Genomic DNA, 27,867 nt, shown 5'->3' on the forward strand with positions numbered 1-27,867 from the left:
ACTCTGAAAGGAAGGAGCGGGTCTAGGTGGGCTTAGGGATCTGATTTTGCCTGTGGTTGTGTCTCCCAGTCCCTTACTTTCTCAGCCACTCCCGTCTTCCCTCCTCTGAGAATGCTGGGTTCTCTTTGTTCTGCCCCAGGGCCAGGCTGAGCCCCCACCATCCACCCTGTGACCTACCTGCCGCAGACTCAGGCTCTGCTTCATGGGTTTCTCAAGGGCTCACAGCTTCCAGGCCTGAGCTAGTCTCCTCCCTTCTCTGAACTCTGCTTCCCCTTTTCTACAGCAGCGAGTTGTCTAATCATGTCATTGCCCTGCTGAAAATCCAGGAAGGCACCTGAGTCCCCTCTGGCCTGGTCCCTGCCTATCTGAGCCTCACCTCCCTCGGATCCCTCCAGCCTCCGCTCACTTCTGCTGTCTTGCCTCTGGACCCTTCCACATATTCTTCTCACTGCCTGGAACTTCTTCTTTCAACCTTGTCTTTCCAGCTAACTCCTACTTGCCCTTTAAGACCAAGCTCTTGTATTACCTCCTGATTACTTGTTCATTCATTTCTTCACTTATTTATGCAACAAAAACCTACTATGTATCTGGCATTGAGCTAGGTGCTAGAAAATGGAGACATCTTGGAGTTTATGTTTATTGGAGAAGACAGACATTAAGCCAATCTTGTGTACCTTTTGAATCTGCAGGTGGCAGGTTTCCTAACCTTTGAGTACCTTGGCCTTTGCCTCACCTCCCTCACTGGGCTAGATGTCTTTCATCTGTGCTCTTCAGTCATGCCAGCCCTATCTCACCCTCTCTGACCTCTGTCATAGCACTTAACACTTGAAACGACTGGAAACTACTGGTTTGTTGTCTTATCTTTCTTGCTCGGCCAAATCCCGATTCCAGGTCCCTAGGAGGTAAATGTTAATAGTAAATGCTAGTTCAATGAATGGATGAAATGATAGCTTGGCTGATAGTTGGAAAAATTTTCTGTAAAATACACAGTGATCCTCTAGTGGATGGTTTTCCTTACCTGGGTCTGTGTGGGCGCATGTCACTGAAAAGTCTCCAGGTTGTAGTCAGAGCACCCAGAGGTTGTCCTTTCTTTGTGGACAGTAGCAGTTTGGTCTCTGGCCGGTCACTTGCTGTCAGGCCTACAGTTTTCCAGACTGTCTCTGACCCTGGGACCCCCTATGTCTGCTGTCTACTCAGACGTGTACTATGGCTGCAGGACGCCAGTGTTGATGAGGTTCCCATAATCGTGCCATGGCATCATTCTCCTTGGGACTCCTTTGTGGGGGCAGCTGGAGACCTATGACCCACACCTGCCGTCTAGTTTGTTTATAGCTGGGTTCGTTGTTTTGGGTTCCCTCTGTGTCTTGATTTTTTTTTTACTGTACAAATAGTGAAATTCACTCTTTGTGGCATACAGTTCTATGAGTTTCGACAAATGCCTAGAATTATGTATCTGCCACCACAGTCATGATGCAGAATAGTTCCATCACCCAAAAATTCTCCTGTGCTGTCCCTTTGTAGTTAGCTCCTCCCCTCACCCCTAAACCTTGGCGACCACAGATAGGTTTTCTGTCCTTATAATTTTGGTTTTTCAGAATATTACATAAATGGAATCATTCAGTATGTAGCCTTTTGGGTCTAGGTATTCATCCATGTTGTGTGAATTAATGGTTTGCTCCTTTTTTATTGCTGAATAGTATTCCATTGTGTGGATGTGCCAAAGTTTATCTGTTTACCAGATGAAGGACATTTGGCTTGTTTTCAATTTTTGATGATTATGAATAAAGCCTCTGAACATTGGCATGTAGGTTTTTGTGTGAATATATGTTTTTATTGCTCTTGGGCAAATAGAATACCTAGGAGTGGGGTTGCCGGATCACTGTGTAAGTGTACATTTACCTTCATAAGGAACTGTCAAACTGTTTTCCACAGAGACTGCTCCATTATACATTCCCACCAGTGGTGTATGAAAATTCCAGTTGCTCTGTACCCTCTTCAGCACTTGGTATTGTCAATATCAAAAAATTTTAGCCATTACAGTAGATGGGCCATCTGTAATCATGCACTGCATAACAACGTTTCAGTCAACAACAGATCACATATACGACGGTGGTCCCATAAGATTACCGCCGTATAGCCTAGGTGTGTAGTAGGCTATACTATCTAGGTTTGTGTAAGTGCACTTCATGATGTTCACACAATGATGGAATGGCCTAACGATGCATTTCTCAGAACGTGAACCTGTCGTTAAGCAACATATGACTGTGGTTTTTAATCCTCCCTTTTCTTTGTATGCTCTCCCAGAAGCTCATAGAGTTTAAATACCATTATTTGATGTGATTTGGCAAGGAGGTCATCAGTACCTATGTGAGATTGGCTTTCTTCCGATGGGATTTGTAGGTGCTCAGAGTGAAAGAGCTGCAGGAATATCAAGCCTTCCTAAAACCTTTTGAGGAAGATGTTATATTGTATCATTCTGTAATTTTAGAATTTAAAAAGATTTCTTAACATTCTTTATGTTAAAATTGCTGTTTGCTTGACCAGCTTGTTGTGAGCAGAAGCTACTAATCTTGAGACTGAAATTTCTTTGACCTCTTGTCTTTAGCTCTCCCTTTCGTGTGACGAGGTGTATAGTCTGTCCTCACACAATGTAATTTTTTAAGTTCTTCATCTTACTAGTGGCCATAACACTTTCCTCCACCTCCCTCTTTCTAGGCTCCTAATCGTCAACTCATGACTTACTGGTTACAGGAGCTTCAGCAGAAGAGATGGGAATATTGCAACAGTCTTGACATGGTAAAGTGGGCCAGCAGGACCTCCCCAACCCCTGGGGATTTTTCTAAGGGTCTCGTAGCCAGAGATAACACAGGTAAGTCAGAAATGGAGGGTAATGTGTCAGTTCTTTGTGTAAGGCCATTTGGCACAGCAAATCAACTTAGCAGGGAAATTCAGAATGAAAATAATGATGATGATTCCTCATGAATGGGCAGCATTCCATAGTTACTGAGTACTTCCATGTACATGAATCATATTCAAGCCTAATGACAACGTTGGGAGTCAGGCAAGGCCAGTGCCAAGCACCCTGAAGAGATGATACAGCTGAGGTCGGCAGGTGGTGAGTTGTGGTAGTATAACTCCCACTCTGACTCCAGGGTCAGCCTGCTCCACCCTGCCTGAAAGTGAAAGGCCCATGCCTGCACATTCATGCAGGGCAGGGTTGCTGGAGTTTACAGATGTGTGTCTACACCAGGAAAGCATTCCCAAAGCATTCTGCTTGTGATTCCTTGTTTCTTAGGAAAACTTTAACTATCAAACACTGTTTCCGTTTTATTCTGGATTTGTGGCATTTCTACAACTCTTGGTGATCCCTGGCCGATTGCAATGTAGAGATAATGTGGTTTTATATTTGAATATCAAAAATTAAAACCCTGTGATCCTCTCATGACTGGTTGTGTTAAGCAAAGAACAGGGCAACAGTTATTTGCTGACAGTCCCGCCCCCTCCCCCCAAGATTATGAGGGTAGGACTGTTTTTGTGGCCCCTTGTCTTCATGCAGGGAAAAAGAGCAGGCCCAGAAAAAAGCAGTCCCCTGAGTCCTCAAGTAAGGCGTGAAAAGGCCGGGCCATTACACTAGCATTTTTTAGGGATCAAAGGAGTGCACATTGAAACTTAAGCCAGTGAGGGCTAGTTCTGACACTTTAAAGAGATGTGGTCGGCACTTCAGAACACCTGTGGAACCCTCTGCTCAGCAGAACACAGGCTACATTTGAGTTCCCTGTAAACTGAGGATGGTGTGGGCACATGGGCAACCAACTTGTTTCAGAAACAGATGCCTTCTGAGACTTTTAATTCTTTTTTTTCCTCCAAATCCCCTGTTTTCCTGCCAACCTTGTTTTTACCATTCACAGTCTTTTTCAGCAGGTTAGTCCTCTCCGTCAGTGAGAAATTACCGTATGCACTTTCATACTTGTGGATATGTTGTCCTGTGAGAGTTCTCAAGTCATCGTCATGGGTGTCTTAACTCTCTAACTATACCAAGAGCTGAGGTGATGCCTTCATTTTTCAAGCTTCAACCCCTTCTATGTTTAGTTCACAGTTCTACTGAGTTTTTTTAAAAGCCACTATTATAGTGCTTTTGATCAAAAGAAGCTCTCTAACTCAGTATCAAAGTCATTTGAGACATTTGGAAACCCCCGTAGGGGACGCGGCAGTATTCATGATGGTAGCTAATGCCTTTGGCATAGAAGACACTCGATTTGCCTCAGTTCCTGTATTTTGAGAACACAGAGTGCTTCTCTCTGACAGAGACTCAGGTGTTAAACTGAAAGGAGGGGCAAAGAAGTAGCACCCAGCCCTGTAATCTCTATAACACATACCCTTCCTTCTTTTAAGCCCAAATGCTGTGGCTAGGGAGCCGGAGAGAACATCTGAAGCCCATATTTGGTTCTCTTCATTCGGTTTTGGGACTCTAAGTATGGGAAATTAGAGTTTGTGCCATCTGACATTTACTTATTCATTCAGCAAAGTAGGCACCCATAATCGGCTTGGTCCCTCTCCTCATGGAGTTTCTAGTCAAGCAGAGTGTGAAGAAAAAATGAGATAAGTGTGAGAGGGAAGTTACAGGGTCCCAAGGGCCCAGGAAAGGGGCCAGCACAGCTTTGGGTGGTTGGGAGCCCTCTCTCAGAAAGTGGCATCTAAGCTGAGACCTGTAGGATGACCAGGAGTTAGCCTGAGAGGAGTTTCAGGCGAGAGAGCTGCAGAGAGCTGGTGGTGCCTTCAAGGAACTGAAAGAAGGCCCACGAGGCTGTAGTGAGCTGAGCCTGGAGGCACAGTGAGGGCCAGGGTGGAGAGAGCCTTGACTTCCCTGTTTGGTATTTTAGACTTTATCCTAAAAGCAGTGGAGTGCCTTTGAAGATTTTATGTGTGGAAATGACTATAATTTTAGACTTCTAATGATTTTTAGATAGCTGTTAAGAACAAATAATGAAAGTTGGAAACGCTGGGCAACTTGCGAGACTATAATTATTCAGGAAGTCAAAAAGTCTAAAGGAGGAAGTCAAGGAGAGAAGGCTGTATTCTAGCCCCTTTTGTTTTATCATCAGAGGTAAAAGTTGGTTAAGAGGTAAAATGTGTTACAGTTTGTAATGGTGCTCTGTGATGTTTCTGAAGCTATGTTTGCAGTTATCTGCTCAGCATAGCCTAACCATGCTAACTCTAGCTAGAATCGAAGATAATGTTTTTCTAACTCTGATTTGCATTAAAAAATAAAACTTTTCCTACTGTTCTCTCCTCGTTACCCAATTGTTATAAACATTTTCATTTGTTGTCTAGTGGGTGTCACCCATTAGTACCCTCCTAGCACCGAAAGTCAATATGGGGAAAGATGTAGGGAATTAACATTTTCCATTGATAGGCAGTATAGTTCTTGGAAGGCAGCTCAATCTGGTGGAAGAAGCTCCAGGGTCCTGGGTTTGAGTCTTGGATCTGATGTTTACTATTTGTCAGATTCTGAGTAAGTCATCTTTCCTCTAGCACAAGGGTAGCAAACTACAGCTTGTGGAAATGAAGTTTTATTGGAATAATTCATCACCCATTTGTTTGTGTGTTGTCTGTGGCTGCTTTTGCACAACAGTCATTGAGTTGAATAGTTGTGACAGAGACCATATGGCCCACAAACCTAGAATATCTACTACTATCTGGCCTTTTAAGAAAAAGTTTGCTGACCCCTGCTCTAGTGTCTTGGGCATCTCTCTGTCTTTTCGAGCCTCAGTTTCCTTATCTGGAAAATGGAGATTGTTCATTTAGTCTTTCACTCCAGCCATTCCTGTATTCTAGGCATTGTGCCAGGTGCCCAGGATGTAAAGACAAGTAAGTCATAGTACATGTTCTCAAGGAGTGTTTGGTCTAGTGAAGGACCCAGACAGGTAGAGACCTGTACAATGTAGTCTGATAAGCACAGAGCCAGAGATGAGCACAGGAAACTTATCTATGCCTGGGGTATTGGAGCACAGGGTGTTGGTGGTGTCTGAAAAGCTTTCTTGGACTTGGAGACAGCTGAACTGAGTCCTGGAGGTCAACTAAGAACCTGGAGGCCCTAGAGACCAAGTCCCTGGCTCAAAGGTAGAGTGGGTGGGCAGGAGTGACAAAGAGGAAGCTCGATATAGATGATCAGGGACCAGACTTGGAAGGGCTTTGTAAGACAAGCGAAGGCATGGTGAGTGATAGTATCAGATGTGCATTTTGAGACCATTAACTGTGACTGAATGGTAGAGAATGGATTTGTCAGCAGGACAAGAGGGAGGGAGACCAGTTAGGCGGCTGTTGTGGTGGTCCAGGCTAGAAATCGTGGTAGCCTTGACTAGGGTTGTAGCAGGGGATGAGTAGAAATGGGCAGAGTTGGGAGATTGTAGGCTGGAAGAACTGGAGGCTTCAGAGATGAGATTAGATTTGAGGGAGAGGGAGGGTAAAGAGTACTGTCCAGGCCCCAGGCCTGGGCAGTTGTTTATTTATTAAAAATTTTTTTTTTCCTGCTTTTTCTCCCCAAATCCCCCCAGTCTATAGTTGTATATTTTTTTAGTTGTGGGTCCTTCTAGTTGTGGCATGTGGGAAGCCACCTCAGCATGGCCTGACAAGTGGTGCCATGTCTGTTCCCAGGATCCGAACTGGCAAAACCGGGGGCCACAGAAGCGGAGTGCGTGAACTTAACCCCTTGGCCATGGGGCTGGCCCCCAGGCAGTTGTTCAGATGGGATTGCAGTACTCACGATGACCTTGTCAACCCCCCTCATAGTTCTGTTATGAGGATCAGATGGCAAGCTGTATTATTAAGTGTAAAGATATATATATATATGAGATATAATTTTGAAATGGTTAGGATTATGTTCAGCTGCAATTAACAGGAAACCTGACTAATAGAGACTTTCAAATAGGGATTTGTCTCATGATAGGCAGTTTATGGCTGGCAAAGTTACTCACCAGTGCCACTGAGGGACGCATTCTGTTCTTCATTCTTAGTGTATTAGCTTTCCTGCTCATGCTAGCTGTCCCTTGGGGTGGCACCTATATCAAAAAGAACACTTTCCCAGAAAACCTCAGCTTATATCTCATTAGCTAGAACTATGTCACATGGCCATCCTTTGCTGGAAGGAATTTTCGGGAGGCAAGTGTTTAAACCAAGCATGCTGCCACTGTCAAAACCAGAGTCTGTAAAGAAGGCAGAATTAGAATGAGTATTGCATAGGCAGCTGGCACTGTCACATAATTGCCCATATTAAATTTGTTTTCTAGAGTTCACGTCTTCAGAGTAAGAGTTTGTTACCTGTGTGATTGGAATTTGCAGCTTTATATTAATCAAGCAAGTATTAGAAAGTGAGATGACTTTGTCATCTCTTTATCTGCTCTGTCTGCTGTCCATTCTGCAGCATGGCCTCTGAAAGTATGCCATGCCTCAGACACCACTCTGCAGCGTCTTCTGTGTTATGGTAAATAAAGACCTGCTTTCTACATGAAGGAATAACTTGCTAAAATAAAAGCAAAGGTCCACAGACCTTCACAGTGGTTGAGAATGAGGCAGCCAGAGCCACAGGAGGCATCCATAAATAGCTAATAGCCTCGTTTCAGGATGTATGTCCAGCACATTCTGTTTACTTCATTTCCCTCAAACTAATAAGCAATCAAGCAAGGGACAACAAGACTTTGTGTTTTTGAGACTTCTTGAGTTGGAGTACAGATGGTATTTCTTGCAGAAAATGGTCTCGTGGAGACGGTTTGAGGGATGACCACACGTTTCCTCCTCTGAAGCAGCTGCATCACACAGTGTAACTGTTGTGTAGGAGCAGGGGGAGGGGAAGGGAAGTGGCAATTCACTTTGTCCTCCTGCAGTTTGTGCTCTCTGTGCAGTGCTGGGGCTGGAGAAGGAAAACCACAGGGTGGAATGCAGACCCAGTCTTGGCAAAGTCATGGGAGTTCTTCGTAATCAGTGAATGTCATGATCCCAGAAAGTGATCAAAGAAGCTGTGCTTTTATGTAATCTCATTTGTAAAATACTATAAAATGCCACGTGTTATTTTTAAGTATAAGTCATGGTAATTAGCAGCATTGTGTTTGAGAGGCAGCGTGATCTAGTGGAGAAAGCTTAGGAGACTTTGGGCACAGTGTTTCCGCATCTGTGAACAAGATGCTGTGTGAGGTTCCTTCTGACTTGAAGGTTTTGTAACTCCTAAAGTCAGGCTTTGAAAGGGAGCCTAAGTGTGGGAGGGAGGGCGGACGGAGATGATGAGCAGGGTTAGATTCCAGGGATATCTGGGAGGAGTCTTCTGGGAGCCTCCTGGAGAAGATCTGAAAGGAGACTGTCCAGAACAGGCTGGAGTTTGGTGCCAGTGCAGACATGCTCTGGGTGGGATCAGGTGCAGAGGAACACAGGGTTGATGTTGCTGTGTTGATGTTGAGGTTGGGGAACTGAGCGAAATCTCAGGAGAGCAGAGACATGTGAGGGGAAAGAGAGGGAAGCCATGGAATCAGGTGTGCACTCCTACCCCTAATTCAGGGGGTCTTTCAGAGGTGGCAGGAGAGAGGACAATGATTAGAAAACTGCAGGGACCTCTCCTGCCTCCTGCTCAATTTTCTCAACTTGAAGAAGGCCCTCCCTGCTGTACCATGTTAGTAGGTTTCCATTTTTTATTTATTCATTCAGCCATTTATTGAATCCCTTAGTAAATTTATTGAGTCCCTCAGTATTCATTAAGTCCCTCCTCTGTGCTTGGTGTTGGGTATGCAGCTGTTAGGAAATCAGACCCGTGTCCATTTCTCACAAGATGTATGTCCTTGGTGGGGGATGGGAGAAAGTAGATGGACAAGTAACTTAACTAGACACATGTGCTGGCCTACCCTGGGGCCTCTCAGAACCAGGTGGCTTGCGACATCTCCTTTTTGGTGCTTAGATGCACACTAGGCCCTCACTTGGAAGATATCTCTACTGCTCTTGACCACTCCTTCACAATCTAGACTAAAATTCACTTAGATAAAGAAAAGAAGCAGCTTTTTCAGATTAACCCCACTCTGTCCTCCTCCAACTCCCAACAGTGATTGCCAGGCTTGCTTACCAGTGGTCTTGGACACACGTGGGAATGGCCTTCTCCCAGTGCCCTTTTCTTCTTTCTTGGATGACACTGCGTCCTGGGTTTGGTTTTCTGGGAATCCTCCACTCAGCTCTGCTCTCTGCAGAGGGCCTGGGCCCGACTGAGGCAGCGTGGGAGGAGGGGACAGACTCACTGAGGCTCCCAGATGTGAGCAGGAGCCTCCCCTGGGTGGGTCCCTGTCTGTTAGAGTGCCGTCCAGTAGGAAGGGCTCATGGAGCTCTGGAAGCCGAGACGGCTGCAGACCACCCTGGCACTGAGGCCGTGCTGGAGTCACAACATAGGAAATGTAAAACTTGTAGTCTAAAACTCACACAGAGTTGTCATTTAGGCTGCAAATGTTTAAAAAGAATAGAGAAGGTCTAAATACCACAATCCTTCCAGCATAGACTTTCTCTTCCCGCTGAGGTTGCAAGATAAAGCACGTTTGTGAATCCAGTCCATCCTCTTGAAGACCTCAAGTAAATATTGCCGTGTCCTAGTTTGTGTCCTTCTTGGGGCAGTTCCCTGAATGCTAATGTTAGGACATGTGTTGAGGAGAAGCCAGCAGCTCCGCTTTTTAATTAAATCTCACGTGGTCTGTTAAAAACCGAAAACCAGACAAAAATAACAATAATAGCAAAAACTGGGAAATAGCTTCTTTTTCATGTCACATACTTACTTTTAGAAATGGCCTGTTTTGCCTACATCCTCCCTGGCCTCCAGTCGCTTTTCTCCACCCCACCCCCAGGGCCCCGAGTTCCTCAGGAAGCGTTTCCAGTGTGGGCTGAGGGGTGCTGCAAGGTCTGGGGTTTCCTTGCTTGTAGGTGCTTTGCCACACAAGAGCATTTGATAGTCTGCACCCGCCTGCAGAGGGGCTGCTCCTCACCTTGCCGCCAGCCCACACAGGAAGGAGAGGCTGGGCTCGGCTCCTTACAGTACATTGTGTTTCTTTCCTGGCTTGGCTTAGAATTGGAGTGCTTTGCCTGTGAGGGGGTCTGTGAAAGCCCACCTTTGAGAAGCCTGTGTGTCAGTTTTATCTTTCTCTGAATAAAGGAGGTTGAGCATCCTTCTTGCCCATTGACTGACACACACACTCCAAATGTGGGGTGCCACCTCTGAGAGGTACAGTTACTGCACCTGCTTGTGAGGTTTGTCTACCGCAGGGGCAGGTGACATGTTTAGCCCTGGCTCTGGGCTTTCATCTGCTGACAAATAAAGTAGGTAGAGGAGACTAGACCCTATTAGTGGTGTTTGAACTTGTTTTTTGTTTGTTTATGGGAAGTCCTTTTCCAAATGAAATCTTCAAGGGAGCGCCAATATATAAAAGAGTGAAAAGAGGAACTGCTGTGGTGGAAGCTGGGGTGGGATTCCTTCCTCCTCTCCCTCTAAGGCATTTCCTGGAACCATAAGGCTCAGAGGAAGGGTCTGGGTACCGGGGACTCGAGGTGTTCTGTGGTGACTTCTAGCTTGACGTTTTACTATTTTGTGTCTCTCTCCTAGATGTGTTCTCCTTTAGGCAACAGCTCTGTCTCCTCATCTGTTGAACTCTCAGCACCTAGTGCTTAATACTTGAGAGTCATTTGAACCAAGAATTGGGAATCCATGGTGGTTTGTAACTTCTGGCTTTCTTAACTCAAACTGGTAATCCATTACCAAGCCCGTAATTCTTCTGTCTCCCAACACACCCTTTTGCTTTTCCTATTATAAGCCGGGTATTGACTCTCCTGGCCAGAGCCAGATTCCCCTGATAGGTACACAGCAATCACTTCTTCATGTCACACTCAGGATGCTTTTCCAGTGTGTTCTCGGAACCCTTCTCACACTGCCCATGGTCAAGTTAGTGACCTGCCTGCAAAGAACAAGCCAATCGTAAGGTGTTCTCCTTTGGGACACAGATTTCCAAGGGCCCCTGTGGCCCAGGATGCCCTGTGCTTGCTTCCTCCACCAGTGCTCAGTAACTTTTGCAGAGACCTGTCCTGAGTGACTCAGGTGGTGTGCTCATCTGATTAGAAATTAAGTTTTTCTTGGATATCAGTGTTCAGCAGTCCCATTCTGATTTTGTTTTGGTTGATATTGCAAATGTAGAGGTGCTTTATTAAAGGGAAGTATAGATCAAATTGATTATTGTGAAGCAGTGTTAAATTCTGTTTGCAAACATGCCGTATTCTCAGGGGGATTACATCATCTGGAAGAATACGAAGTATTTGTAGTGGATATGTTTTTGGCAAAACTTTTAAAAAGTAAGTTTTTATTATGGGAAGTTTTAAACATTTGCAAAGAGAGGATAACATACTATGACCCCCCTGTTTATTAGGTAATTTCAACTATTATTATTTCATGACCCATCTTGTTTCATTGATACCCCTCCCCACTTTATTTTGTTATTTTGAAGCAAATAATGTGTTATTTGAAGCAAATGCTGGCATCATATCATTTCAACCTTAAATATTTCAAAAGCCTACGGTTTAAAGATATTGTAGTCTGAAATTTGATTATGCTTTAGCATCGGTGCATTTGCCTATGAATTTACTGAACTACTATTCTGTGATATGCAAACTTATTTTTTCAGTGTCACTCTTTTCACATACTAGTAAATATGTGTATATTTGTATGCCTCCCACTTTCTTAGAGAAAAGGGGGTGTAGTATAATTTGATCTGCAGTTTGCTTTTCTTACCTGACAGTTTATCCTGAAAATTGTTCTGTGTTGGTACCAGTGAGTGGACTTTGCTCATAGCTTTGTGCCAGGTCCCCTGGTCTACAGGACAGCGGAGGACAGCCCCAGTGTCTCCTTTCCCTGGGCTGCCACTGTGAGCACTGGGGGGTTTGAAGCATATCACGACCTTCCTTTGAGAAACATGGATCTACTTTAGATGAAATGGTTGCAGAACACCAAAGCCACCCACAGATTGAATTTTTATCTAGTATACATTAAAAATATACTAGAATACATATAGTGTAGATTTCTATAGTATATCGTCAGTGTTTTATGTAGGATATCAAGTTCTGTGTAGAAGCTTTGAGTAACTGACATTTGTTTGCCTTTCTTTCAGATTTAATTTACCCACACCCAAATGCTTCTGCAGAAAAAGCCAGAAATTTCCTAGCTGTGGAAACTGTCCCTGGAGAGCTGGTGGGAGAACAAGCTGCAAGTCAGCCAGCCCCAGGGCATCCAAATCCCATTAATTTCTCTTTGAAACAGTGGGGCACTGAGCTCAAGTGAGTCTTTGGAAAGCAGCATATGAAACTGAAAATGGGTTATTTCTGATAATATATATTATGGTTTTATATATGAAATTATAAAACCACCTTTCATTGGTGAAGGTCTTTGTCATTTACAAGGTGCTTTCACACAGTTCATTGGGTTTTCTCAGCTTGTATAGAGGGCCTATTATGTCCCTGATACTGTGCCAAATACTTTCACACTCATGGTTTCATTTAATTGCTCCACTCTGTGAGGGAGGTCGTATGGTTGACATTTTACAGAAACAGAAACTGACTCAGGAAGCGTCCTTGTCTAAGGTCCCAAGGTCCCAGGCTGCAGAGGTGGGGCTTCTTGCCCCAGGGGCCAGCTCCCTTTCTAGGACCCCAGGGTTTCCTTAGGTGCTGTGCTCTGGACTTCTGTCATCTGCTTGTGCATGGGCTAGTGAGAGGGGAGGTAGATTTGTTTTTGTTTTTGTTTTTAAAAAATGCTTTATTGAGATGTAATTCACATACCATGTAATTCACCCATTTAAAATGTACAGTTTGGTGGTTGTTAGTATATATGCAGAGTTGTGCAACCATCACCACAATCACTTTTAGAACAAACCCCAGTACCCATTAGCAATCACTTCCCATTTACCCCGAACCCCTACCCTCCAGCCCTCTGCAACCCCTAATCTACTTTCTATCTCTATGGATTTGCTTATTCTGGATATTTCATATAGATGGCATCATACAATATGAGACCTTTTGTGTCTGGCTTCTTTGACTAGCATAATGTTTTCAAGGTTCATCCAGGTTGTAGCATGTGTCACTGCTTCATTTCTTTTTATTGCTGAATAACACTCCATTGTATGGGTATACCACATTTTGTTTATCCATTCTTCAGTGGATGGACGTTTGGGCTGTTTCTAGTTTTTGACTATTATGAATCATGCTGCTGTGAACACTCGTGCACAAGTTTTTTGTGTGAACACGTGTTTTCATTTCTCTTGGGTATATACCTGGGAGTGGAATTGCTAGGTCATATGGTAACTCTGTGTTTAACCTTTTGAGAAGGTACTTAATTGTTTTTCAAGACGCTGCACTATTTTACATTCCCACCAGCAGTGTATGAAGGTTATGGTTTCTCTACGTCCTTGCCAACGCTTGTTATTATCTGATTTTTTGATCCTTGCCATCCTGGTGGATGTGAAGTGGTATCTCGTGGTTTTGATTTGCATTTCCATGATGATTGATGATGTTGAAAAACTTTTTGTGTGCTTATTGGCCATTTGTATACCTTTAGAGGGACATCTATTTAGACCCTGTGTCTACTTTTTAATTGCATTTTTTTAAGGCTATTTTTTTAGAGCAGTTTTAGGTTTACAATAAAATTGAAAAGAGGGTACAGAGATTTCCCATATATTCCCTGCCCCCACACATGCATAGCCCCCATTTATCAACATCATTCACCAGAATGGCACATTTTTTTACCAAGGATAAACCTTCATTGACACATCATTATTAGCCAACGTCCATAGTTTAGGTTAGGGTTCATTCATGGTATTGTACACTCATGGTATTCGTGGTTTGGACAAGTGTATAATGACAGCTATCTGTCATTATTTTGTCATACAGAGTATTTTTGCGGCCCTGAAAATCATCTGTGCTCTGCCTATTCATCTCACCCCCACCTCTTATCTCTGGCAACCACTGCTCTTTTTACTGCTTCCATAGTTTTGCCTTTTCCAAAATGTCATATATTTGGAATCATACAGTATCTAACCTTCTCAGATTGGTTTCTTTCACTTAGTAATATTCATTTAAGTTTCCTCCATATCTTCTTTTTTTCCTCCATATCTTTTCATGGCTTAATAGGTAATTTTCTTTTAGTGCTGAATAATATCTTATTGTCTGAATGTACCACAGTTTATCCATTTACCTACTGAAAGATATCTGGATTGCTTCCAAGTTTTGGCAATTATGAATAAAACTGCTATAAACATTGTGTGTTTTCAACTCCTTTGGGTAAATACCAAGGAGCATGACTGTTGGATCGGATGGTAAGAGTATGTTTAGTTTTATAAGAAACTACCAAACTGTCTTCCCACCAGCAATGAATGAGAGTTCCTCTTGCTCTGCATCCTCACCAGCATTTCATGTTGTTGGTGTTCCAGATTTTGGCCATTCTAATAGATGTGTTAAGGTCTTTGGCCATTTTTTTAATTGGGTTGTTTGTTTTCTAATTACTGAGTTATAAGAATTTTTTGTATATTTTAGATAACAGTCCTTTATCAGATATGTCTTTTGCAAATATTTTTTCACAGTCTGTGGCTTGTTGTCTAATTCTCTTGATGTTGTCTTTTGCAGAGCAAAAGTTCTTAATTTTAATGAAGTCTAGCTTGTCAATTATTTTCTCGTAGAGCATGTCTTCGGTGTTGAATCTAAAAAGTCATCACCATATCCGGGTCATGTAGGTTTTCGCCTGTGTTATCTTTTAGGATTTTTATAGTTTTGTATTTTACATTTAGGTCTGTGATCCATTTTTTGTGAAGGGTGTGAGGTCTGTGTCTAGATCCATTTTTCTGCGTGTGGATGTCCAGTTGTTCCAGCACCATTCGTTGAAAAGACTATCTTGGCTCCATTGTATTGCCTTTGTTCCTTTGTCAAAGATCGGTTGAGGATATTTATGTGAGTCTACTTCTGAGCCTTCTATTCTGTTTTATTAATATATTTGTTTATTCTTTCACCAATACCACACTGTCTTGATTACTGTAGCTTTATAGTAAATCTTGAAGTTGGGTAGTGTCAGTCCTCCCACTTTGTTCTCCTTCAGTATTATTTTGGCTGTTCTGGATCTTTTGCCTCTCCATATAAACTTTAAAATTATTGTGTTGGTATTCACGAAATAACTTGCTGGGATTTTGATGAGGGGATTGCATTGAATCTATAGATCAAGTTGGGAGCAACTGACATCTTAACTATATTGAGTCTTCCTATCCATGAATGTGGAATATCTCTCCATTTATTTCATTCTTTTTTGATTTTGTTCATCAGAGTTTTGTAGTTTTCCTCATATAGATGTTGTATATGTTTTGTTAGATTTACCTGTATTTCATGTTTTTGGGTGCTAGTGTAAATGATACTGTCTTTTTAATTTCAAATTCTACTTGTTTATTTCTGGTATATAGGAAAACAATTGACTTTTGTGTGTTAACCTTGTGTCCTGCAATCTTGCTATAATTGCTTATTAGTTCCAGGAGTTTTTTTGTTGATTCTTTCAGATTTTCTATATAGATGATCATGTCACCTGTGAATACAGACAGTTTTATGTCTTTCTTCCCAATCTGTATACCTTTAATTTCCTTTTCTTGTCTTACTGCAGTGGCAGAGACTTCAGTATGATGTTGAAAAGGAGTGGTGAGAGGGGACATGCTTGCCTTGTACTTTATCTTAGTGGGAAAACCTTGAGTGTTTTACCATTAAGTATGATGTTAGCTCTAGGTTTTTTGTAGATAGTCTTTATCTCATTGAGAAAGTTCCCTCTATTCCTAGTTTACTGAGAGTTTTTATCATGAATAGATGTTGGATTTTGTCAAATTCTTTTTCTGCATCTATTGATATGATTATGTAAGTTTTCTTTTTTGGTCTGTTGATGTGATGGATTACATTAATTGATTTTTGAATGTTGACTAAGTCTTGCATACCTGAGATAAATCACACTTGGTGGAGTATAATTCTTTTATACATTGTTGGATTTGATTTGCTAATATTTTGTTGAGCATTTCTGCATCTATGAATGAGAGACATTGGTCTGTAGTTTTCTTGTAATGTCTTTGATTTGTCATTAGGGGAGTGCTGGCCTCATAGAATGAGTTAGGAAGTGTTCCCTCTGTTTCTGTCCTCTGAAAGAGGTTATAGAGAATTAGTATAATTGCTTCCTTAAATGTTTGATGGAATTCACCAGTGAACCCATCTGGGCCTGGTGCTTTCTGTTTTGGAAGGTTATTCAATTTCTTTAATAGATATAGGCCTGTTCAGATCATCTGTTTCTTCCTGTGTGAGTTTTGACAGATTGTGTCCTTCAACAAATTGGTCCATTTTGTCTAGGTTATCAAATTTGTGAGTGGTTGTTCTTAGTATTCTTTGATTATCCTTTCAGTTTCCATGGGCTCTGTAATGATATCCTGTTTCATTTCTTATGTTAGTAGTTTGTGTCCTCCTTTTTTCTTTCTTTTTTTTTTTTCCCTCCCAAAGCCCCAGTATATAGTTGTATATCCTAGTTGTAAGTCTCTCTAGTTCCTCTATGTGGGATGCCTCCACAGCATGGCTTGATGAGTGCTGCATAGGTCCACACCCAGGATCCGAACTGGTGAACCCCAGGCCACTGAAGTAGACCGTGTGAACTTAACGGCTTGGCTATGGGGCTGGCCCCCTCCTTTTTTCTTAGTTAGCCTGGCTAGAGGCATATCAAATTGATTGATCTTTTCCAAGAACCAGCTTTTGGTTTTATTGATTTTCTCTATTGATTTCCTGTTTTCAATTTCATTGATTTCTGCTTTAATTCTTATTTCTTTTCTTCTGCTTACTTTGGGCTTAATTTTCTCTTCTTTTTCCAGTTTCCTGAGGTGGAAGCTTAGCTTATTGATTTTAGATCTTTCTTCTTTTCTAATATATACATTCAATTTTATAAATTTTCCTCTAAACACTGCTTTTGCTGCATCCCACAAATTTTGGTATTTTTATTTAGTTCAAAATGTTTTTTAATTTCTCTTGGGATTTCTTCTTTGACCCGTGTGTTATTTAGAAGTGTATTGTTTAATCTCCACATATTTTGGGATTATCCAATTATCTTTCTGTTACTGATTTCTAGTTTAATTCCATTGTGGTCTGAAAGCAGACATTGTATGATTTCTGTTCTTTTAGATTTGTTAAAGTATGTTTTATGTACAAGAATGTGGTCTATCTTGTTGAATATTCCACGTGAGCTTGAGTAAAATGTGTATTCTGCTGTTGTTGGATGAAGTAATTTATAGATGCCAGTTATATCAAGATGATTGATGGTGTTGTTGAGTTCAACTATGTCCTACCAACTTTCTGTCTGCTGGATTTGTCCATTTCTGAAAGAAGGGTGAAATCTCCAATTGTAATATTGAAGTCATCCATTTCTCCTTGTAGTTTTATCAATTTTTGCCTCACATAGTTTGATGCTCTTGTTTGGCACATACATGTTAAGAGTTATGTCCTCTTGGAGAATTGACACCTTTGTCATTATGTAATGCCCTTCTTTATCCCTGATAACTTCTTTTACTTTGAAGTCTGCTCTGTCTGAAATTAATATAACTCTCGTGCTTTCTTTTGATTAGTCTTGGCATGGTATATATTTCTCCATTTGCTGTTAATCTGTCTGTGTCTTTATATTTCAAGTGGGTTTCTTATAGACAACAGATAGTTGGGTCTTGTTTTTTGACCTACTCTGACAATCTCTGTATTTTAATTGGTGCATTTAGGCGGTTGCATTGACATTCAAAGTGATTATTGATATAGTTGGATTAATATCTACCGTATTCATTACTGTTTTCTATTTGTTGCCCATGGTCTTTGTTCCTATTTTTGTCTTCCACTCTTTTTCTGCCATTTGTGGGTTTTTGTGTGTGTGTTTTTTTTGTGTGTGTGTGCGGAATATCAGCACTGAGCTAACATCTGTGCCAGACTTCCTCCATTTTATGTGGGACGCCACCACAGCGTGGCTTGATGAGGAGTGCTAGGTCTGTGCCCAGGGTTTGAACCCCAAAATCCCTGGCCGCCAAAGTGGAGCATGTGAACTTAACCACTAGGCCATGGGGCTGGCCCCCTGCTGTTTGTGGTTTTAATTGAGCATTTTATATGATTCCGTTTTCTCTCCTTTCTTAGCATATCAGTTATACTTTACTTTTTTTAGTGGTTGCCCTAGCATTTACAGTATGCATTTACAACTAATCCACATCCACTTTAAAATAACACTATACCACTTCAAAGGTAATGTGAGTACCTTATAGTAGCAAAATATTCCGAATTCCTTCCTCCAGTCCCTTGTATCATTGTTGTCATCCATTTTACTTGCATATAAAGCATACATATAAGTGTATATATATATGCATGATATGTATATGTAGTATACATAGTCAAATACATTGTTGGTATTATTTTGAACAAACTGCTATTCGTTAGATAGTTAGAATAAGAATAATAAAGGTTTTTATTTTACTTTCACTTATTCCTTATTTGATACTCCTTTCTTTATGTTGAATCTAAGTTTCTGACCTGTATTATTTTCCTTCTCTCTAAAGAACTTCTTAACATTTCTTGTAAGGCAGGTCTACTAGCAACCAATTCCCTCAATTTTTGTTTGCCTGAGAAAGTCTTTATTTCTCCTTTACTTTTGAAGGCTAATTTCGAAGGGTACAGAATTCTAGGTTGGTGGGGTTTTCTCTCACACTTTAAATATTTCACTCCATTCTCTTCTTGTTTGCCTGGTTTCTGAGAAGTTGTAATTCTGATCTTTGTTCCTCTGTAGGTAAGGTGTTTTTATTACCTCTGACTTCTTTCAGGATTTTTTTTTCTTTGTCTTTGATTTTCTATAACTTGAAAATGGTATGCTGAGGTATAGTTTTTTGGGCATTTTTCTTGCTTTGTGTTCTCTGAGCTTCCTGGAGCTGTGTTTGGTGTCTGATGTTAATTTGGGGAAATAGTCTGTCATTATTGTTTCAAATATTTCTTCTGTTCCTTTCACTCTTTTTTTATCCTCCTAGTATTTCCATTACGCATATCTTATGCCTTTTGCAATTCTTCTCCAGTCCTTGGTTATTCTTTTCTGGGTTTTTTTTCCAGTCTGTCTTCTCTTTGCATTTTGGTTTCTGAGGATTCTGTTGATCTATCCTCTAGCTCAGAGATTCCTTCCTCAGCTGTATCCTTTCTACTAATAAGCCCATCAAAGGTGTTCTTCATTTCTGTTGCAGTGTTTTTTATTTCTAGCACTTTTTTTGGTTCTTTTTTATGATTTACGTCTTTCTGCTTACATTATCCGTCTCTTACATGCTGTCTGCTTTATTCATTAGAACCCTTAGCATATTAATCATAGTTGTTTTAAATTCCTGGTCTGATAATTCCAACATCCCTGCTATGTCTGGTTCTGATACTTGCTTTTGTCTCTTCAAACTGTGTTTTTTGCCTTTTGGTATGCCTTGTGATTTTTTTCGTTTTTTTAATTGAGGTCACATTGGTTTATAACATTATATAAATTTCAGGTGTACGTTATTATATTTTGACCTCTGTATAGATTGCATCATGTTCACCACCAAAAATCTAATTGCCATTCATGTAATCTTTTCTTGATAGCTGGACGTGATGTACTAGGTAAAAGGAACTGCTGTAAATAGGCCTTTAGTGATGTAGTGGTGAGGTATGGGGGAGGAGAAGTGTACTGTAGTCCCACGATTAGGTCTCTGTCTTTCAGTAAGCCTGTGCCTCTGGACTCTGAACTTCACAAGTGTGTCTCAGTCTTTTTCTTCTCCCTTAGGTGGGACAGGGTGACTAGAGGGGGCTGGAGTTAGGTATTTCCCCTCCCCGCAGATCATTAGGCTCTGATAATACCCCAGCAGTTTAGGCTCTGGTTAACTAGTTTCCCCTGAAGGCAGGTCTTGTTAAGAACAGCATGCTTTGGAGTATTTCAACGGGGTTCAGCTCTCCCTGCCCAGAAGCCTGAGGGGATTTTTCTCTGATATTCGCTATGGGAACGGTGGAGCTCTTGGGCTGAATCTCACTATATTATGGGGGCCCCCTATACCTGGGTCCCCTAGAGTTTTTAACTCAGAGTTGTTGGCACTCAGCCTCCAGCAACTTGTCAATTATAGTAGTTTTTCCTACCTGGCCCTGGTTCCACTAGTGACTCTCTGCTCCAGAAAGGCACGTCTTCCCGTGTTTGCCTGTCTGTCTCTCTAGTCTTGGGGCAGTGATTTGCCCTGTGTCCTCCCTTTTTATTGATCCAAGGAGAGTTGTTGATTTTTCAGTCTGTTTAGCTTTTTACTTGTTAGGACAGAGGGGCTCCTTACATGCAGAATTGGAAATGGTCCATGTTATCTTTTTATTATTGAGTTGTAGTTTTTGAGTGTAGAGGTGTTTTTACTATTCTTTGAAGCATTCCACCTGGTGGCCACAGAACAGGAGCCTCTGTTTAGACAATGAGGATTAGTAGGAAGGCTGTAGAGGCCGTGCATTGTGGGACTTGGAAGCTTCTTGCTCTCCTGCAGTGCCCAGCCCAGTGGTCAGTATGCAGTTGGCCAGCTGAACCCAGAGGTGGTCCCCTGGGTTTTCAGGGTGGGAGTGGTTTGGCCATAGGAACTGCTACACATACAGGGACTTGCTGTTTCAGAAAGTGACTTCTTTCTTTTTGTACCTTTATGGTTGAATTCAAATTAACAAATTGATTCTCTTTGTGTTGTCAGTTCTTAAGATAAGGCCTAGCCTTATACTGAAACTGAATGAGATGTGGCAGGGCAACCCAGACCTCAGGAGCCAGCCCTCGTGAGGGAGATTCCCATCCCCTATAGCACTGGATTGGTTCCTGGCTGCCCCCCTCCTGGCTTTTTGCAGCAGTCCCACACTCCTGGTCCTGCTGGTTCCCATCCATTCATGTTCTGCTCTTCTGTCATCTCCAGACAGCTCTGCTTGTGTTGTCACCCCATATCAGAAGTATCACTGATGCTCCTCAGCCTGCAGGGTCAGTTCTAAGCTCCTTGGTCCGACATCTGAGGTTCTCTGCAGTCTAACTTGAATCTATTCCTTGGGCAACTGTTTCCCCATAGTCTTACTCCCTGGGCCACTGTGTTCCTGTCATTCTGCACCTTATTCTTCACCCAGGACCTTCATCCCCAGGATATCTTTCTGCCCGGTGTGCCCCATCTCATCTGATTCAGTCCCACTCATCTGCCAGCACCCAGGGGAAGGTGGCAGGGAGGAGGTGAGGTGGGGCTGCATCCTCAGAGTCCTGCAACTCCAGCAGCACTGCATTTATCGGCTTCAGCCTGTCAGCCTGCTCCTTAACAAAAGGGTGCTGTGCTCCTAAAATGTTAGAAAGCTGCTGAGAGCCTGTCCCTTCATTTTACAGGCTGGAAAGTTGAGACTTAGAAAGGTAAGGCAACTTGCTCAAGGGACACAGCAAGTGTGTGGACAGCTGGAAGGCACCTAGGTCCCTTGATTGGAGCCCAGTGTTCCTTCCACCTTTCATGAAAAGAATGTATTTGGGAAACTGTCAATTTGCCATATTTTCATACCTAGCTAGTCTCATCTGCCCTCAAAGTTAGATAATGCAATGAGAGGGAGACAGACCTGTAACACTGGGTGCTCTTTGAGCTATGGGTGATTACAGGGCATCCTCCCTAGGAAAGTGAGCACATGGTACTTTTGTTTCTAACAACTGACGGATTACATTCAGGGTTAAATGTCACTAGGAGTTATCTTCTATCAACTGTGCACAGTGTAGCGTAGTGATTAAGAGCCAGACAGCCTGTGTGCAGTTCCCAGCTCCGTGACTTAGTAGCTGGGTAACTTGGGTAAGTTGCTTAACATTCTGTGCCTCTGTTTCTTGTTTGTAAAATGGGAGTAATAACAGAAGATTGACATGATGATGATGAGTTAATGCATATAAACTGCTTTGAGCAGCACCTGACACTCAGTAAGTACTCCTGCAGGGCACCATGTGCCTCAGCTCCCACCAGCCAGTCACCAACTCACCAAGAGTCAGCTGGGTTTGTTCCTAACTAGTTAATGCCTGTTGTGCTTGTTACGTAATTTGGTGAAATACTTAGTAAATCCCTAATGTATAAAAAGGAATTGTTTTTCCTATGAAAAAGAAGTTGAACGCTTGGGGAGATTTTAATAAGGTGAGTCACTAAAAAATTGCTGTCAGGATGTGGGTAACACAGTTGCAAAAGATTAGAGGAAAAAAGTGTTAAAACCTGTAAAGATTCTATACTTAGATTGTTTCACAACTGTAAGTTGCTGTTCCACTTTAAAAAAAAACTGAACAAATTTGGAAAAGTTAGACAATGTGTCATGGATGTGATTTATCCAAGAAAGATAATAGGGAACTGGGGTCCATAGCCCCAGACACGAGGAAGAGGCCTTGGCTGGCCTGCATCAGGAGATTGGCAAATCAGCGAACAGACATCTGTGCCTTTATAGGTGCATGTGTTTGTTTTAAGTTATTTTTAAATGGTTTCCTGCTATAACCAACTTGTTCATTAACCTTCCAGCAGTCCAGGTCACTTGAGGTAATAGAATTAGCTCTCCTGTGAAGTTCTGGCCAGTCCATGTGTATGAGTGTGCATGCTCGGGAGTGGGAGTGGGAGTGTGTGAGCAAGAATGGAAAGCACATACCTGAGCACCCGGTGAGTACGTGCCCTGGTGCCCATGCAGCGTTTGAGCAAGATGGGTGTGCGTGGGAGGTGTGCTTAGGCTGCAGCAGTGCTGCAGGTTATGTGACCGCAGGGAGCAGGGCTCTGTGGGCCTGGACTGTGAGTCCATCGCTGGTGCTGAGCTGTGCCTGACGTGTGACTGGCAGCTCCCACGGCCTAGCTTTCCCTCAGTTCAGGAGTAGGGTCACCCTGTGGCTAGTGCTCTTTGCAGTCAGCATAGGTTTTAGAATCGCAGCCCTGCTACTCATTAGCTCTGTGTTGTTGAGCCAGTTACTTAACTTCTCTGAGCTTTATATTTTCTGTTAGTAAATTGGTGTGTGTGTAGGGGGCTGAGTGTTAAGATTATCAATAACAACTGCTGAGCCCAGTGTGTGGTTCATTGTAAGTGCTCAGTAAATGGTGGTTGCATGAACCAGTCCTGCTGCCACTGTCATTACCCTGCCTCACTGAGCCAGTGAGTGGAGTGGATCGTCACTTTATCCATCTGATGGATCGGGTGCCTTTCTCGAGGGTAAGTGTGAAGACCAAGCTGGCTGGGCAGGTGTGCTCATCCTTCCAGGCTTGCCTCTGAGATGTGTTTTGCTGGCCCTGGAACTGGCCCTGCTCTGACCTTTTGTTTTTTCTTCCCTCTTGACCCCTCAGCTCTGGTAGAAATAGTTATTTGTGTGCATGGCTGGTGTTCCCAGGAGACTGTTAGGACCATGCCTGGTGGGTCATCTTTTCAGCCCCAGTTTGTAGCAGAGGGCCCAGCCCTCTGAAGCAGGTACCCAGATGTTTGGTGAGTTTATGCCCAGTAGCTGTAACATGATATTTGTGGTTTGCCTTGTTATAAGGCACAGCTCTATCTATGCCAAGAAAGATGAGGAATTTAGTCAGTATGCTGCTGCCCCACACTGATGTTTTAGAAGCCAGGCTTCCTGGAGAGGGAAACATGAAGGAAGGTGACCTGCTTCTGGGTCCGTGGAGTTTCCGTGATGGTGGGTGTTGGCTGGGCTCTCTGCACCTTGGCTGGCATTGGTGCCCAGTCTTCTCTGACAGCTCCCTGGGGAGTGTGAGGTTGTGCTCAGCAGTTCTGTCCCATCAGTCCTCTTGATCTTGACTCTGTCCACGCTCTTCCAGGGGCTACCCATCAGCAGGGCCACTGTTGCATGACACTGCTTCCTGAGGATCACTGCAGTCATGAGAAACAACAACTTGGCTTATAGACTCAGAAGCCTTTAACCCTTGCAGGGACGTGTAGTCATCTGACTTGACATGGGAAACTCAGGCTCAGAGAACTTAGGTACCTTGTCCAGGGCCCCCAAGGGAGCGATTGGCCCATGTCTCCTGTTGTAGTTAGAGTTGGGGACTGGGAAGGGAGACTTGTCTGCATCCTCTGCCAGTCCCGTGCCCACCCATTGCAGGGACCCTACTCTCAGGGACCTGAATCAATTCATTCCACTACCTCAAGCCTTTCAGAGGCTTCTCATTGTTTTAGGCTGAAGGCTGTGCCGCTAAACATGATCTTTGAGGTCCAGGAGGCTCATCTCCTCTGTTGCAGGCCTTCTTGGCTTTTTTCCATTCTTTACATGCACTGTCTTCCCTACAGGCCCCTGCCTTAGGTTGTCCTTTTGCTGGGAGGCTCTGTCTTCTCCTGGTTATTCCTGGTTACCTTTCAAGGGAGCCTTGTTCCACCCACCCCTCACCCTGTGCTTCTCCTTCAAAGCCCTTAGTAACTTTTGTAATTATTGTATTTCTTTGAGTACTTTATGGTCCATCTCCCTTGTGAGCTTGGGAGCTCCATGAGGGCAGGGACCTTGTCTGTCTTGGCTGAGTGTATCCCCAGCACCTTTCACAGTGCCTGGCATGTGGTGGGTGTCCAGAACCTGCTTGAGGAGTGAATGATGAATGAAGAGCTCAGTACCCTTCCAGGGGCAGAAACATTCTCCGCTCCTGCTGCTTGGGGACTGTTTATCCTCTGCCCTGTACACAGTGTGCGTGGCACTGTCTACACCCATCTGAGCTGTGTCATGCTCCCTTCCCTGCCAGGAGCCACAGTTCCTCGCGGTACTGTTGTGGCCTCTTGGGAAGGAGGTCACCTTCCAACACAGTGTTGTTTACCTTTTTGACTGGGAACCCAGAGCAAATAATATACGTTCATATATAAATGTCTACTGTTTGTAAGCACATAAAACTGAAACAGAAATTTCATAAAATTTTCACTGTTACGTCTAGTAAAGCTAGGTAACTGTTTTCTCTTCCAGTGTGTTAAATTCTCATTGTGACCCTCAAAATTGATTTCATGCCTCCTTAATTTGATTTCATGGCCCGCTAATGGGTTTCCACACACAGTTTGAGAAGCACTGCCCTGGCTGTGTAGGCTGGTGCTCCCTTCTAGAGACCTTTGCATCCTCCTCTCCCCACTCCACGGCCTCCACTGTGGGTCACGTGCTGAGGATGGTCCCTTGGATAAGAGGCGATTCCTCCCTACCTTTGAGGTACTTACAGACCTCAAGGGAGACAGATAGCCAGACAGGCAGGTAAGGAGTCCATCTGTCACGAGGCACTGTGCAGTGCAGTTGAGGGCTAAACCCAGCATGGTGCTGCCTCCCTTGGCGCACCAGGGGGTCGGGGTGGGGGAGAAGGTTGGTGAGGGAATCCTTTGAGGTAAAGATGAGTTTTGACTTAGGACTTGAAGGATATGGAGGGACCTACCAAAGGGAAAGGCAAGTGCAAAGACTTGCCTGTGCAAAGGTGTGGAAGTCAGAACAGGGTTTCCTGAGTTCACAAGTTCCTGTGCCAGGAGCTTAGGCACTGAGTGGAGCTGAGGCCCAGTGTGAAGGAGTAGGGTGGTGTCCGTCCTTCAGGCGGTGGGGAACCCGTAGAGCTGACCCGAAAGTTCTCTGATGAGAATATTTTTACTTTGATGCTTGTTTTTTTTGAGGCAGTGATCATTTTATCAGGTGTTTCCTCTAAATGTTTTCAGAATTGGAAGGATGGTATACTCATCTATCCATCCTAAAAGTATAGGATATTTTGGAGAGGGTCTTTCTGACAGTGCTACTTTACCAGGTCATTCTATTGGCAGTAAATATATTTTAACTTTAAACGTGATGTTCCAAAATTGAACGCCTGCTGAAGTTTACACTATAACAAAAAGAATCTCTCAAAGTCCATGGTTTGAAGGGCAGTAGCTTATTGGAGAGTGGTTGTATTCATTTGCTCTGGCTGCTATAACAAATTGCCATCAGCTTGTTGGCTTAAAACAACACGAATTCATTCTCTTACAGTCTTGGAGGCCAGAAATCCAAAATGAGTCTCACTGGAGTAAAGTCAAGGTGTCAGCAGGGCTGGTTCCTTCTGGAAGCTCCAGGGAGATCCGTTCCTGTCACTGTGAGCACTCCTTGCCTGTGGCACCATCACTCTAACCCATGCTGCCCTAGTCATCTCACCTGCTCCTCCTCTGTAGTGAAATCTGTCTCTGCCTTCCTCTTATAGGGACACTTGTGATGATGTTTAGGGCCCACTCAGATAAACCAGGATAATCTCCGTATCTCAAGATCCTTGATTTAGTCACACCCACAAGTTCCTTTTGGTTATTTCTACTTTTCTGTCATTTCAAATAACACTGTCCTGATAGCCTTATACATATATTTATGTTTCCTTGTGAGAATATACCCAAAGAGTTGATTTGTACAAGAGGAAATGCTGCCTCACATTTATGGGCTAGTGTTGCCCATCTTTCTTGTTTCCCTTGATGGGGTTTGTAGTTGGGCAGGAGGGAGCTGATTGGCTGCTGTGGTGGTGGCCTGCTTTTCTCCTGCCATTTCTTCCCAGCACTGGACAAGGTGGTGCTGGAGGCCAAAACTGGCCTGTGCAGGGAGTTTGTGGAGCTGTGAGCACCGGAGGGATTTGATGGGGCGTTTCCCAGCAGTTCTGTCAACTTCTGAAGTTCTAGCTGATTATCAGAATTCAAATTAAGATTGAATAAATTATTACTGTTTTAGTTGGACATTTTAAACTGTTTGTGAAGAAATCGATCTGAAATATGTAAACTTGGAAACAAGTTTTCTTGTTAGTTATATAGATTGCTGGTGTTCATTTAAAAAAATTTCAGGCTGAATACTGTAGCTGTCAAGGTGCCTTTGGCTACCTGGTGGTCCCTAACTTTCCATTTTGGATCAGAGTACCCTGAGTGTTTATTGAACAAAACAAGCACCTATCATGGTGCCTGGAAGGACACAAAAGACCCTTGAGAAAGTTTGTTAAATGAGAGAAGGGTCTTTAAGGAGCAGGTACTGTCCAAGAATGGCCTGGAACATCAGCCTGGAGAAGAACTCCATTTAGACTGGCCGTGAACTCTAAGTAGAGTACACAGGCAGGATGCCTGGTCAGTACAGAGGCCTCTGCAGAGGGCAGAGGAGATAGGATAGTGCTTTGAGAAGTATGTACTCTAATGACCCCCTTGCACAATCACAGAATTGGGTTTCACCATGTAAGATCTAAAACAGGGATTGGCCCTATAGTGTTATAGCTTAAAGAGGCTTTCGATTTGAGCCCAGTCCTGTTTCTTTTCATTACCCAGGGCTTGGCAGTTGGTACCTCCCCCGACCGCAGTCCCTCAGCCGCAGATGAGAGCATGACTTTTGTACAAGTGGGCCTTGAGACAGGGTAGTAATGGTGAAACCATCTTTCAGGGAAGGAGGGTGTGTGGAAGTTCTGCGTCATGTAAATAGCTGTTCTTTCTTCCCAGGCCGTGTTGGGGTCTTCCCTGCCCTCTTATTTCTCCTTCTTCCTGCATCCACCCTTTAAGAACCAGAGCTGAGTAGCACAGTTTAAAGGCTAGGGCAAATGGCCAGGAGAATTTAACTCCTCACATTGATGATGATGGATAACGTGCCACATGTGAGTGAAGGCTGCTCAGAGACCCTGCCTTAAGCAGGGCCACTGCTGCTTTATAGTGTAATGGGCCCAGTGGTTTCAGTGCTCAGCGAAGTAAGGGACCAGTTGTGTCAAAGAAATGAGCAAAAGTATGTCAGGCATTTGTGAGAGTTTCTTTTTCTTCCGGAGCAACTATTTTGAAATAGCTTTCCTCACAATTCTATAATTTTTGTGAAATCAGACATTGCCACAA

The 27,867-nt window shown here is 43.2% G+C and overlaps 1 protein-coding gene across 2 annotated transcripts in view; it reads left to right on the forward strand.

Annotated features, from left to right (window-relative positions):
- Positions 1 to 27,867, forward strand: part of TBC1D2B (TBC1 domain family member 2B) — an 82,820-nt gene that overhangs the window by 16,773 nt on the left and 38,180 nt on the right. For both annotated transcript variants that reach the window (XM_046652855.1, XM_046652856.1), the window contains exons 2-3: positions 2,716 to 2,869; positions 12,168 to 12,333. In XM_046652855.1, coding sequence (XP_046508811.1) covers positions 2,716 to 2,869; positions 12,168 to 12,333 — 320 coding nt within the window. The remainder of the gene's footprint in view (positions 1 to 2,715; positions 2,870 to 12,167; positions 12,334 to 27,867) is intronic.

Source organism: Equus quagga, chromosome 2, assembly GCF_021613505.1.
Source record: "Equus quagga isolate Etosha38 chromosome 2, UCLA_HA_Equagga_1.0, whole genome shotgun sequence".
NCBI classification, from domain to species: Eukaryota; Metazoa; Chordata; class Mammalia; order Perissodactyla; family Equidae; genus Equus; species Equus quagga.